The sequence below is a fragment of the Coregonus lavaretus genome (genome assembly GCF_964263955.1).
Source record: "Coregonus lavaretus genome assembly, chromosome: 21".
Taxonomy (NCBI): Eukaryota; Metazoa; Chordata; class Actinopteri; order Salmoniformes; family Salmonidae; genus Coregonus; species Coregonus lavaretus.
Window position 1 is genome coordinate 20,269,485 of NC_140008.1, and position 14,579 is coordinate 20,284,063.

The window sequence follows — 14,579 nt, forward strand, 5'->3', positions numbered from 1 at the left end:
AACTAGTGCCCATAGGCTGCCTAAGTATGATTCCCAATCAGAGACAACGAGCGACAGCTGCCTCTGATTGGTAACCACACCGCCAACATAGATCTATACATACTAGAACACAAACATAGAAAATACAACATAGAATATACACACCCTGACTCAACATATAAGAGTCCCCTGAGTCAGGGCGTGACATGTGGTAAATTAAATTGATTGGAAATGACTTGGAAAGGCGCACACCTGTCTACATAAGGTCCCACAGTTTGTATTTGTATTTATTATGGATCCCCATTAGCTGCTGCCAAGGCAGCAGCTACTCTTCCTGGGGTCCAGCAAAATTAAGGCAGGTATACATTTTATTTTATTACAATACATTCATAACAGATTTCACAACATATTAAGTGTGTGCCCTCAGGCCTCTACTGTACTACCACATATCTATAACACAATATCCATGTGTACGTGTGTATAGTGCGTATGTTATTGTGTATTTGTATGCATGTGTCTATGTTTGTGTTGCTCCACATAAGGTGTATTTTTATCTGTTTTTTTAAATCTAATTTTACTGCTGGCATGAGTTACTTGATGTGGAAATGTAGTCATGGCTCTATGTAGTACTGTGCACCTCCCATAGTCTGTTCTGGACTTGGGGACTGTGAAGAGACCTCTGGTGTCATGTCTTGTGGGGTATGCATGGGTGTCCAAGCTGTGTGCCAGTAGTTCAAACAGACAGCTCGGTGCATTCAACATGTCAATACCTCTCACAAATACAAGTAGTGATGAAGTCAATCTCTCCTCCACTTTGAGCCAGGAGAGATTGACATGCATATTTTTAATGTTAGCTCTCTTTGTACATCCAAGGGCAAGCCGTGCTGCCCTTTTCTGAGCCAATTGCAATTTTCCTAAGTCTCTATTTGTTGCACCTGACCACACGACTGAACAGTAGTCCAGGTGTGACAAAAGTAGGGCCTGTAGGACCTGCCTTGTTGATAGTGCTGTTAAGAATGCAGAGCAGCGCTTTATTATAGACAGACTTCTCCCCATCCTAGCTACCTTTGTATCAATATGTTTTGACCATGACAGTTTACAATCCAGGGTTACTTAAGTGTTGCTGTCATTTCAGTCACTGTGGTAGCTGACGTGTATAGTGTTGAGTCATCCGCATACATAGACACACTGGCATGTCGTTAGTAAAGATTGAAAAAAGTAAGGGGCCTAGACAGCTGCCCTGGGAAATTCCTGATTCTACCTGGATTTTGTTGGAGAGGCTTCCATTAAAGAACACCCTCTGTGTTCTGTTAGACAGGTAACTCTGTATCCACAAAATAGCAGGTGGAGTAAAGCCATAACACATACGTTTTTCCAGCAGCAGACTATGATCAATAATGTCAAAAGCCGCACTGAAGTCTAACTAAACAGCCCCCACAATCTTTTTATCATTAATTTCCCTCAGCCAATCATCAGTCATTTGTGTAAGTGCTGTGCTTGTTGAATGTCCTTCCCTATAAGCGTGCTGAAAGTCTGTTGTCAATTTGTTTACTGTAAAATTGCATTTTATCTGATCAAACACTAAGGGTTTACTAAGGGTTGGTAACAGGCTGATTGGCCAGTTAAGGGGGCTTTACTATTCTTAGGTAGGGGAATAACTTTGCTTCCCTCCAGGCCTGAGGGCACACACTTTCTAGTAGGCTTAAATTGAAGATATGGCAAATAGGAGTGGCAATATCGTCCACTATTATCCTCAGTAATTTTCCATCCAAGTTGTCAGATCCCGTGGCTTGTCAATGTTGATCGACAATAATATTTTTTTCACCTCTTCCACACTTACTTCAAGGAATTAAAAATTACAATGCTTGTCTTTCATAATTTGGGCAGATATACTTGAATGTTTAGTGTTAGCGTTTGTTGCTTGCATGTCATGCCTAAGTTTGCAAATCTTGCCAATGAAAAAATCATTAAAGTAGTTGGCAATATCAGTGGGTTTTGGGATGAATGAGCCATCTGATTCAATGAATGATGTAGCTGAGTTTGCCTTTTTCCCCAAAATTTCATTTAAGGTGCTCCAAAGCTTTTTATTATCATTCTTTATGTCATTTATCTTTGTTTATAGTGTAGTTTCTTCTTCTTTTTATTCAGTTTAGTCACATGATTTCTCAATTTGCAGTACGTTTTCCAATCGGTTGTACAGCCAGACCTATTTTCCAGCTCTTTTGCCTCATCCCTCTCGCCCATACAATTTGTCAATTCCTCATCAATCCACGGGGATTTAACCGTTTTACAGTCATTTCCTTAATGGGTGCATGCTTTTTAGTAACTGGGATAAGCAATTTCATAAATGTGTCAAGTGCAACGTCTGGTTGCTCGTCATTACACACCACGGACCAACAAATATTATTCACATCAACAACATAGGAATCACTACAAAACTTATTGAATAACCTCTTATACACAATATTAGGCCCAGCCTTTGGAACTTTGGTTTTCCTAGTTATGGCTACTATATTGTGATCACTACATCCGATGGATTTGGATACTGCTTTCAAACAAATGTCTGCAGTATTAGTAAAGATATGATCAATACATGTTGATGATTTCATTCCTGTGCTGTTTGTATCTACCCTGGTAGGTTGATTGATAACCTGAACCAGGTTGCAGGCACTAGTTACAGTTTGAAGCTTTCTCTTGAGTGGGCAGCCTGATGAAAGCCAGTCAATATTTAAATCACCCAGAAAGTATACCTCTCTATTGATATCACATACATTATCAAGCATTTCCCACAAGTTATCCAGATACTGACTGTTTGTCACGGTTTCGGCCGAGGCTGCTCCTTCTCCTTGTTCGGGCAGGCTTCGGCGGTCGTCGTCTCCGGAGTACTAGCTGCCACCGTTCGATGTTTCTATGTTTGATTGGTTTTGTCTGTTTTGCTACACCTGTTCCTTATTAGTGTTTATTAGGCGTCCTATTTAGTTCTCTTGTGTTTGGTCAGGTGTTGTGTGTAATTGTTCCTCGTCACGTTGTGTGCTAGTTCGTTATTTCTGTTCTCTCTGTATTTTGTGTTTTGAGAGAGAGTTCCGCACTTTGTGCGCCTTAGCATACTTTACTGTTGTGCGTAAAGTTCGCCTGTAGCCTGTTGCCGTGTTTGGCTTGTTTTTTGGACTTTACTAAAGACGCTGTTCGAATCCTCTGTGTGTCCTGCGCCTGATTCTACACCACCTCTACACTCAACACTGACATAATTACACACCAGTTATGGAATCAGCAGGAGCTACCGCACCCAGTGAAATCATCGAGGAGCGTCTTCGTGGACAGGAGGACAGGATTAATCAAATCGGACACGCTCTGGATAGAGTTATGAACACCCTCCATCGATGGGAGACCAGCGGGGTACCCACGCTCCCACCTACCACACCATCACCATCGATCAGTCCGCCTGTCCAACTTCCGGAACCCAGTGGGATTCGGCTCTCGCTCCCGAGGGCGTACGACGGCACCGCTGCCGGGTGTCAAGGGTTCCTGCTGCAAGTTGAACTCTACCTCGCCACCGTACACCCGGCGCCCTCGAGACACGAGAGCGTTTCCGCCCTCATCTCCTGTCTCACCGGCAAGGCGTTGGAGTGGGCCAACGCCGAATGGAGGAGAATAGACGCCGCTACTATCACCTATGCGGAGTTCTCCCGTCGCTTCCGTGCAGTGTTTGACCATCCACCAGAGGGGAAGGCGGCGGGGGAGCGTCTATTCTACCTCCGGCAGGGGATGAGGAGCGCTCAGGAGTTTGCACTGGAGTTCCGGACTCTAGCAGCAGATGCAGGGTGGAATGAGCGGGCCCTCATAGATCACTTCCGCTGCAGCCTCCGGGAGGACGTCCAGAGAGAGTTGGCGTGTAGGGATACCACGCCTTCGTTTGACCATTTGGTTGACATGGCCATTCGGCTGGACACCCTGCTCGCCACTCGCGGGCGTCCCGGGTGGGGGTCGCCCATTCCATCCTCCAGCGCCTCCGAGCCGAGTCCTATGGAGCTCGGAGGTGCTGGCGCTAGAGAACGGAGGAGAAGGAACCCGAGGGGGGCCGTCCCCTGCACCAACTGTGGCCGTGGAGGGCACACCGCGGCTAGGTGCTGGGGAGGGTCTCCTGGTGGAGGAGAAGGCAGGCCACGCATTGGGGAGTCCTCCCAGGTGAGTAGGCGCCCCACTTACCCAGAGCTTTCTGTCGTACACATAACTATACCTGTTTGTTTTCCACAGGTTGCACCTCGTTCCCAGCATAAGGCGCTAGTAGATTCAGGCGCAGCTGGGAATTTTGTAGATCGTAAATTCTGTGTAGAGTTAGGGATCCCTCTCCTTTCGGTAAATAATCCTTTCCCGGTACATGCCCTAGATAGCCGTCCGTTAGGATCCGGGTTGATTAGGGAGGTCACAGTGCCACTTAGGATGGAGACGCAGGGGGGTCATGAGGAGACGATTCAGCTCTATCTGATCGACTCTCCTGCGTATCCGGTGGTACTGGGGCTTCCCTGGTTGATTACCCATGATCCTACTATTTCGTGGCGAGAGAAGGCTCTTAAGGGGTGGTCTGCCCAGTGTGAGGGGCTATGTCTGGGTGTTTCCGTAGGGGCGACCTCGGTGGAGAGTTCGAACCAAATACCCGCACTGCACATTCCCCCCGAGTATGAGGATTTGGCACTCGTGTTTAGCAAGACGAGAGCGGCGCGGTTGCCGCCTCATAGACAGGGGGATTGTGCGATAGACCTCCAGGCAGGAGCGGCGCTCCCGCGGAGCCATGTGTATCCTTTGTCACAAGAGGAGAAGAGGGCGATGGAGACATACATTGCCGAGTCTCTGAGACAGGGATACATACGGCCCTCCACTTCGCCCGCGTCCTCGAGCTTCTTTTTTGTGAAGAAGAAGGATGGAGGTTTGCGCCCGTGTATTGATTACCGCGGTCTCAATCAGATTACTGTAAAATATAGTTATCCACTCCCTCTGATTGCGACTATGACGGAGTCATTACACGGGGCACGGTTCTTCACAAAATTGGACCTCAGGAGCGCATATAACTTGGTGCGCATTAGAGAGGGCGATGAATGGAAGACAGCATTTAGTACTACCTCCGGTCATTACGAGTATCTCGTCATGCCATACGGGTTAATGAATGCTCCATCAGTCTTCCAATCCTTTGTAGATGAGATTTTCCGGGACATGCAGGGGCAGGGAGTAGTCGTGTACATAGACGATATTCTGGTGTACAGTTCTACCCGAGCCGAGCATGTAGCCCTGATGCGCCGAGTGTTGAGGAGGTTGTTGGAGCATGACCTGTATGTCAAGGCAGAGAAGTGTCTGTTCTTCCAGGAGTCGGTCTCCTTTTTGGGTTATCAGTTGTCTGCGTCAGGGGTGAAGATGGAGGTTGACCGTGTGTCAGCTGTGCGTAATTGGCAAACCCCAACCACGGTTAAAGAGCAGTTCTTGGGTTTTGCGAATTACTACCGGAGGTTTATCCGGGGTTTTGGACAGGTTGCAGCTCCCATAACGTCCCTTCTGAAGGGGGGTCCGGTGCGCTTGCGGTGGTCAGCTGAGGCGGACAGGGCTTTTGGGAGACTGAAGGACCTGTTTACCTCGGCTCCGGTGCTGGCGCACCCGGATCCCGCTTTACCATTCCAAGTGGAGGTGGACGCGTCTGAAGCCGGTATCGGGGCCGTTCTCTCACAACGGTCCGGCACACCACCTAAACTCCGCCCCTGTGCTTTTTATTCGAAGAAGCTCAGTCCGGCGGAGCGTAATTATGACGTAGGGGACAGGGAGCTGTTAGCCGTGGTACAAGCCCTAAAGGTGTGGACGCATTGGCTTGAGGGGGCTCAACACCCTTTTCTAATTTTGACTGACCACCGTAACCTGGAATACATTCGGGCAGCTGGGAGACTAAATCCTCGCCAGGCTCGGTGGACTATGTTTCTAGCCCGGTTCGTGTTTAAGATCACTTACATCCCTGGGTCCCAGAACGGGAAGGCAGATGCCCTGTCTCGGCGGTATGACACGGAGGAGAGGTCCGTTGAGCCCACTCCCATACTACCTAAGTCTTGTCTGGTTGCACCGGTGGTATGGGAGGTCGATACGGAGATCGAGCGGGCGTTACGCACCGACCCTAGCCCTCCACAGTGTCCGGTGGGTCGGACGTACGTCCCGCTCGAGGTCCGGGATCGACTCATTTATTGGGCTCACACGTCACCCTCCTCTGGGCATCCAGGTATTGGCCGGACAGTGCACTGCCTTAGCACAAAGTACTGGTGGCCAACATTAGCCAGGGATGTGAGGATTTATGTCTCCTCCTGCTCGGTGTGTGCCCAGTGTAAGGCGCCCAGACACTTGCCCAGGGGTAAGTTACAACCCCTGCCCGTTCCACAACGACCCTGGTCTCACCTCTCGGTGGATTTTGTTACAGACCTTCCCCCCTCCCAGGGGAATACCACCATCCTGGTCGTTGTGGATCGGTTCTCGAAGGCCTGTCGTCTCCTTCCCATGCCGGGTCTTCCTACTGCCCTACAGACCGCTGAGGCTCTATTTACCCACGTCTTCCGGCATTACGGGGTACCCGAGGATATAGTGTCTGATCGAGGCCCCCAGTTTACCTCCAGAGTTTGGAGAGCGTTTATGGAACGGTTGGGGGTTTCGGTGAGCCTTACCTCGGGTTACCACCCGGAGAGTAATGGGCAGGTCGACGTGTCAACCAGGATGTGGGTAGGTTTCTGAGGTCGTATTGCCAGGGCCGGCCGGAGGAGTGGGCGAGATATGTTCCCTGGGCCGAGATGGCACAGAACTCTCTCCGCCACTCCTCCACTAAACTAACCCCTTTCCAGTGTGTGTTAGGGTACCAGCCGGTTCTGGCACCTTGGCATGAGAGCCAGATCGAGGCCCCTGCGGTGGATGAGTGGGTGCGGCGCTCGGAGGAGACGTGGAACGCTGCACACGTCCATCTGCAGCGGGCCATCCGTCGACAGAAGACGAGCGCCGATCTCCACCGCAGTGAGGGGCCAGTGTACGCACCTGGAGATCGAGTCTGGCTCTCGACCAGAAACCTGCCCCTCCGCCTGCCCTGCCGGAAGCTGGGTCGGCGGTTTGTGGGGCCTTTTAAAGTCCTGAGGAGATTGAACGAGGTGTGTTACAGGTTACAACTGCCCATTGATTACAAGAATATTAACCCCTCGTTCCATGTGTCTCTCCTCAGGCCGGTGGTAGCTGGTCCACTCCAGGACTATGAGATAGAAGAGACTCCTCCGCCCCCGTTGGACATCGAGGGGGCTCCGGCGTACACTGTTCGGTCCATCCTGGATTCGAGACGCCGGAAGGGGGGTCTCCAATATCTCGTGGAGTGGGAGGGGTACGGCCCGGAGGAGCGGTGCTGGGTGCCGAGGAGGGACATCCTAGACCCGTCTCTTCTGACCGAGTTCCATCGTGGTCATCCCACGCGCCCTGCTCCGCGTCTTCCGGGTCGTCCCCGAGGCCGGGGTCGGCGCACGGCTGGGGCCGCGCGTCAAGGGGGGGGGTACTGTCACGGTTTCGGCCGAGGCTGCTCCTTCTCCTTGTTCGGGCAGGCCCTCGGCGGTCATCGTCTCCGGAGTACTAGCTGCCACCGTTCGATGTTTCTATGTTTGATTGGTTTTGTCTGTTTTGCTACACCTGTTCCTTATTAGTGTTTATTAGGCGTCCTATTTAGTTCTCTTGTGTTTGGTCAGGTGTTGTGTGTAATTGTTCCTCGTCACGTTGTGTGCTAGTTCGTTATTTCTGTTCTCTCTGTATTTTGTGTTTTGAGAGAGAGTTCCGCACTTTGTGCGCCTTAGCATACTTTACTGTTGTGCGTAAAGTTCGCCTGTAGCCTGTTGCCGTGTTTGGCTTGTTTTTTGGACTTTACTAAAGATGCTGTTCGAAACCTCTGTGTGTCCTGCGCCTGATTCTACACCACCTCTACACTCAACCCTGACACTGTTAGCACTTGGTGGTCTATAGCAGCTTCCCACCAGAATGGGCTTTAGGTGAGGCAGGTGAACCTGTAGCCATATTACTTCAACAGTATTTAACATGAGATCCTCTCTAAGCTTTACAGGAATGTGGTTCTGAATATAGACCGCAACACAACACCGCCCGCGTTGGCGTTTCTGTATTTTCTGTAAATGTTATAATCTTGTATTGCTACCAAATTTTTGTTTTCATGAACCTTGTTTTTAACACTTTTCTGGGATGCTTAATTATTTTTCTTGCTTTACTGGGAAGCTTAGCAGAGGTAGGCATACTCAGGTTATTTTTATTAGTGCAGGGTGAGCTGCACACAGTGGACTTTCTACTAGGGCACACCACCTCAGTGCTAACAGTATTACTCTGGTTCATAGACATATGATTACTGCATACAATAGCTGTAGGTTCAGCAGAGGTATTCCGGGCAGTAAGAGGGACATAAATTAGGTTATTTACATTGTGTCTTCCAACGCCCCTAGGATAATGTACATTTGCTGAAGCATTATGACAACTCAGCGACACAATGGTAGGGATTAAATGAGCTGGACTTGGGTCATTGATAAGTCATTGTCTAATTTCAGCCTTATAATGCTGTGAAAAGATCCATGAACACAAATTATTTGGGTGGATTCCATCCTCCTTATAATACGAGCTTTGTTTCCAGAAGGTATCAAAATGGTAAATAAATGTTACACCCACAGAGCTGCAATAGTTTCGTAGCCAGTTATGGAGGGCTAAAAGTCTGCTGAACCATTCAATGCCACGATTTAGGGAGGGCAGATGGCCAGATATTATGGGGCGTTTGTTGGTGTCAAGTAGCGACCCAATCAGTTCTTTAAAATCCATCTTCAGCTGTTCTGAGCTGCCATTCATAATGTAATTTGACCCCACATGAAACATGACAGTATCAGCCCCCGGTGACTGACTCACAGCCTCGGGCAGCAACCTGGTGATATCCTGAACTTTTGCCCAAGGAAAACACAAAGTCTTTGCCCCAGGTACAGATACAGTGGGGGAAAAAAGTATTTAGTCAGCCACCAATTGTGCAAGTTCTCCCACTTAGAAAGATGAGAGAGGCCTGTAATTTTCATCATAGGTACACGTCAACTATGACAGACAAAATTAGATTTTTTTTATTATTTTTTTATGAATTTATATTTTTAATGAATTTATTTTCAAATGATGTTGGAAAATAAGTATTTGTTCAATAACAAAAGTTTCTCAATACTTTGTTATATACCCTTTGTTGGCAATGACACAGGTCAAACGTTTTCTGTAAGTCTTCACAAGGTTTTCACACACTGTTGCTGGTATTTTGGCCCATTCCTCCATGCAGATCTCCTCTAGAGCAGTGATGTTTTGGGGCTGTCGCTGGGCAACATGGACTTTCAACTCCCTCCAAAGATGTTCTATGGGGTTGAGATCTGGAGACTGGCTAGGCCACTCCAGGACCTTGAAATGCTTCTTACGAAGCCACTCCTTCGTTGCCCGGGCGGTGTGTTTGGGATCATTGTCATGCTGAAAGACCCAGCCACGTTTCATCTTCAATGCCCTTGCTGATGGAAGGAGGTTTTCACTCAAAATCTCACGATACATGGCCCCATTCATTCTTTCCTTTACACGGATCAGTCGTCCTGGTCCCTTTGCAGAAAAACAGCCCCAAAGCATGATGTTTCCACCCCCATGCTTCACAGTAGGTATGGTGTTCTTTGGATGCAACTCAGCATTCTTTGTCCTCCAAACACGACGAGTTGAGTTTTTACCAAAAAGTTCTATTTTGGTTTCATCTGACCATATGACATTCTCCCAATCCTCTTCTGGATCATCCACATGCACTCTAGCAAATTTCAGATGGGCCTGGACATGTACTGGCTTAAGCAGGGGGACACGTCTGGCACTGCAGGATTTGAGTCCCTGGCGGCGTAGTGTGTTACTGATGGTAGGCTTTGTTACTTTGGTCCCAACTCTCTGCAGGTCATTCACTAGGTCCCCCCGTGTGGTTCTGGGATTTTTGCTCACCGTTCTTGTGATCATTTTGACCCCACGGGTGAGATCTTGCGTGGAGCCCCAGATCGAGGGAGATTATCAGTGGTCTTGTATGTCTTCCATTTCCTAATAATTGCTCCCACAGTTGATTTCTTCAAACCAAGCTGCTTACCTATTGCAGATTCAGTCTTCCCAGCCTGGTGCAGGTCTACAATTTTGTTTCTGGTGTCCTTTGACAGCTCTTTGGTCTTGGCCATAGTGGAGTTTGGAGTGTGACTGTTTGAGGTTGTGGACAGGTGTCTTTTATACTGATAACAAGTTCAAACAGGTGCCATTAATACAGGTAACGAGTGGAGGACAGAGGAGCCTCTTAAAGAAGAAGTTACAGGTCTGTGAGAGCCAGAAATCTTGCTTGTTTGTAGGTGACCAAATACTTATTTTCCACCATAATTTGCAAATAAATTCATAAAAAAACCTACAATGTTATTTTCTGGATTTTTATTTCTCAATTTGTCTGTCATAGTTGACGTGTACCTATGATGAAAATTACAGGCCTCTCTCATCTTTTTAAGTGGGAGAACTTGCACAATTGGTGGCTGACTAAATACTTTTTCCCCCCACTGTATATGCCTCACCATCGAACTCTCTATCACAATTGCCGGAATGATCCGGCCTCTGCCGTGTCTCGAAGCAGATTGCCAGGCCAGAGCCACAGAACTCATCTGAGAAGAGGGCTGCTGAGACGCCGGCTGCATGCAGGCCACAACCGCCAAAGGGACAGAGCTCTGATCCAGAGAGCACGGGCCAGCGGAGGGGGGCCGCGGTGGTCCAGGCTGTGCCCAGGCAGTTGATTGACTAGGACAGGGAGAGGTAGCTGGAGGGGCATCCACAGTTGACAGTGCATGTCAGAGCAAAAACAAAGCCATGATGTCGAAGGAATTGTCCGTTGAGCTCCGAGACAGGATTGTGTCGAGGCACAGATCTGGGGAAGGGTACCAAAACATTTCTGCAGCATTGAAGGTCCCCAAAACAGTGGCCTCCATCATTCTTAAATGGAAGAAGTTTGGAAACACCAAGACTCTTCCTAGAGCTGGCTACCTGGCCAAACTGAGCAATCAGGGGAGAAGGGCCTTAATCAGGGAGGTGACCAAGAACCTGATGGTCACTCTGACAGAGCTCCAGAGTTCCTCTGTGGAGATGGGAGAACCTTCCAGAAGGACAACCATCTCTGCAGCACTCCACCAATCAGGCCTTTATGGTAGAGTGGCCAGACGGAAGCCACTCCTCAGTAAAAGGTACATGACAGCCCACTTGGAGTTTGTCAAAAGGCAGCTAAAGACTCTCAGACCATGAGAAACAAGAGTCTCTGGTCTGATGAAACCAAGATTGAATTATTTGGCCTGAATGCCAAGCGTCACATCTGGAGGAAACCTGGCACCATTACTACGGTGAAGCTTGGTGGTGGCAGCATCATGCTGTGAGGATGTTTTTCAGCGTCAGGGACTGGGAGACTAGTCAGGATTGAGGGAAAGATGAATGGAGCAAAGTACCGAGAGATCCTTGATGAAAACCTGCTCCAAAGTGCTTAGGACCTCAGACTGGGGTGAAGGTTCACCTTCCAACAGGACAACGACCCTAAGCACACAGCCAGGACAACGCAGGAGTGGCTTCGAGACAAGTCTCTGAATGTCCTTGAGTGGCGCAGCCAGAACTCGGACTTGAACCCGATCAAATATCTCTGGAGAGACCTGGAAATAGCTGTGAAGCGATGCTCCCCATCCAACCTGACAGAGCTTGAGAGGATTTTCAGAGAAGAATGGGAGAAACTCCCCAAATACAGGTGTGCCAAGCTTGCAGCGTCATACCCAAGAAGATTCGAGGCTGTAATCGCTGCCAAAGGTGCTTCAACAAAGTACTGAGTAAAGGGTCTGAATACTTATGTAAATGTAATATTTCAGTTTTTAATTTTCAATACATTTGCAAAAATGTCTAAAAACCTGTTTTTGCTTTGTCATTATGGGGTATTGTGTGTAGATTGATGAGGAACAAAAACAATTTAATCAATTTTAGAAAAAAGCTGTAACGTAACAAAATGTGGAAAAAGTCAAGTGATCTTTCCAAATGCACTGTAAGTCAGTCACCTCTCATCAGTTACATGATACATTTGTGCACACAATCCTGTCATGATTGACACAAGCAATGACTTAGGCCTAGTTGAGTTTGTAAGTAAGCATGTCATTAACTCTGGTGAGTTTACACTCAGCTGCATCACTCTCTCTCCCTCTGCATCCTCCTCTCTCTGCACCCTTGGAGATCGTGTATCTGGACTTTGATTTAGCTAGGTCCAGCCGGCCGGATAACCAAAGTCTATTTCTGAAGCTCTTTCTCACTCTCATTCCTGGCACCACTATCCCAGCCTTGTGTAGTAGTTTCATATGGGAGATAAAGCATTATAGTCACCCTGGACCTCATCCAAATGTGATTGTAGCAGATGAAGCTTTGCTAACTCAAAGGGAACTTGAATACAGGGGATGGGTATATATGAGAACTACTAGAAGTGTAGAGAAATAATGTATTTGAAACATTTATTCACTCAACTATTTGAGTAAGTATTATTAATCACATTTGGTCAAAGCTTCTAACACACTTAATTTATGTCTTTCACATTTGAAGTGTGTGTCATGCTCAGGTTTATTGTTGTAATAGCTTTCTTCTTCTTTCCCAGATGGCGAGCTGCAGATCTGCAAGCACCCAGGCCCGTCGTGTTGCACACGCAAGATGGAGGAGAGTTACCAGGCAGCAGTGCGCAGAGAGACTCTCCAGAACATCCGTTCGTACAGCTTTGAGCTCAAGTACCTCATCGTGGGCCACGCCTCTGCCTTCCAGGGTAAGGATAGGGACAGGATGGAGGGGTAAGGGAGATGGATCTGTGGCACAGGGGCATGAGATGATAGGACAGATTCACTGTGTACGGCCTAGGGACCACTTTGGCCCTCTATGCCCCTCAGTGAGTCCATGAACAATGTTTCATGTCATTTGTCAGTGTGAGGAGCTGCCACTTGGTTTAGTTTTATTACATATTTTGATGCACTTAAAAAGCAGTTTCCCCTCATTGGATGGAGTGGGCTCTGAACCGACATGTACACAGCCAAAAGTATTTTGTTCGTATAAAGGCTAAAATTGTACATTATTACACTCAGTAGTAACACATTATTTGACCATCATATCACATGAGAAAAAAACTTGTGTCCTCTGAGCAGGCTCGGTCCTGGCCGATATGTCGCCCTATACAAGACAAACAAAATTACTGCCCCACTCTTATCCCCGCAAAGTACAATAGTAGTCTAGGCCAGTCTTGGCCTGCAATGCACTTTTATTAATGCCCATCCATGTGGTAGCCTACTGTTTGTAAAACAGGCAGTTGCATTGGCTTTATAGTCCTGATAACTGATAAAAACTGATCAGCTACCATAGGCGGCGCGTCTTAAAGTAAATTGAAATAAATTTGCCAAAATTATACAATTACTCCTGTCTTTTCAAAAATATTTCACCAGAGAGCATGACTTAACCACAGAGGGTCATTAGCTTCTTTAAAAAAAATTATGTGGATTGTTTAAAATCACAAGAGTGTAGTCCTATGCCTAGTTGGGAAGTCTGCAATTTGGGCAGTGCGCTTGGCAATAGGCCTAGCTGATTATTGAGTTGAGGCTGTCAGTGAAAAGCATACAAAATATGTGTGAAGATAATGTGTCTTGAGTATAATTTAAAATGTTGAGACAAGAAGGGGAGGGGGTGGGTGGCGAGGATATAGGCACATCTCTCTCCAGAATGCACTCAGCTCTCCAGAATGCACTCAGCTCTCCAGAATGCACTCAGCTCTCCAGAATGCACTCAGCTCTCCAGAATGCACTCAGCTCTCCAGAATGCACTCAGCTCTCCAGAATGCACACAGCTCTCCAGTATGCGCTCAGCTCTCCAGAATGCACTCAGCTCTCCAGAATGCACTCAGTTCTTCAGAATGCACTCAGCTCTCCAGAATGCACTCAGCTCTCCAGTATGCGCTCAGCTCTCCAGTATGCACTCAGCTCTCCAGAATGCACTCATCTCTCCAGAATGCACTCAGTTCTCCAGAATGCACTCAGCTCTCCAGAATGCACTCAGCTTTCCTGTGTGCGCTCAGCTGTCTCCCGACAATTCTTGCACATTAATTGTTTCATTTGTGTGAATTGTTTGCCCTTTGATTGTGTATTTTTACAAATTCCCCCATTACATATAGTATGTCACCAGTTGTAAATTTACCGTTAATCCCTGTCATTTGGTTACATTAATTTCTGTTAATGAATGTATTAATTACAGTCATTTACCGTTCTCATTCTCAGAGTGGAAACGTTGTTTGCATAGTTCACAACCTGCTACACTTGTGAGAAACAAGTTTTGGTTTATTTCATACCATCATTTATGAGTTTTGTAATTTCTTTCCATTGTCTTTTGTTTGGAGCACTCCATGTGAGCAATGAGCATGTGTCTGCCCACTGGGGACAAACTGGTTGAATCAACGTGGTTTCAACGTCATTTGTCAACGTATTGTGACATGGAATCTA

At 47.5% G+C, this 14,579-nt stretch overlaps 1 protein-coding gene across 1 annotated transcript in view; it reads left to right on the top strand.

The window, feature by feature from the left end:
- LOC311149308 (glypican-5-like) overlaps positions 1 to 14,579 on the top strand; it is a 158,308-nt gene that overhangs the window by 2,803 nt on the left and 140,926 nt on the right. The window contains exon 2 of the mRNA XM_084186446.1: positions 12,704 to 12,865. Within this exon, the coding sequence (XP_084042572.1) occupies positions 12,704 to 12,865 (162 nt within the window). The remainder of the gene's footprint in view (positions 1 to 12,703; positions 12,866 to 14,579) is intronic.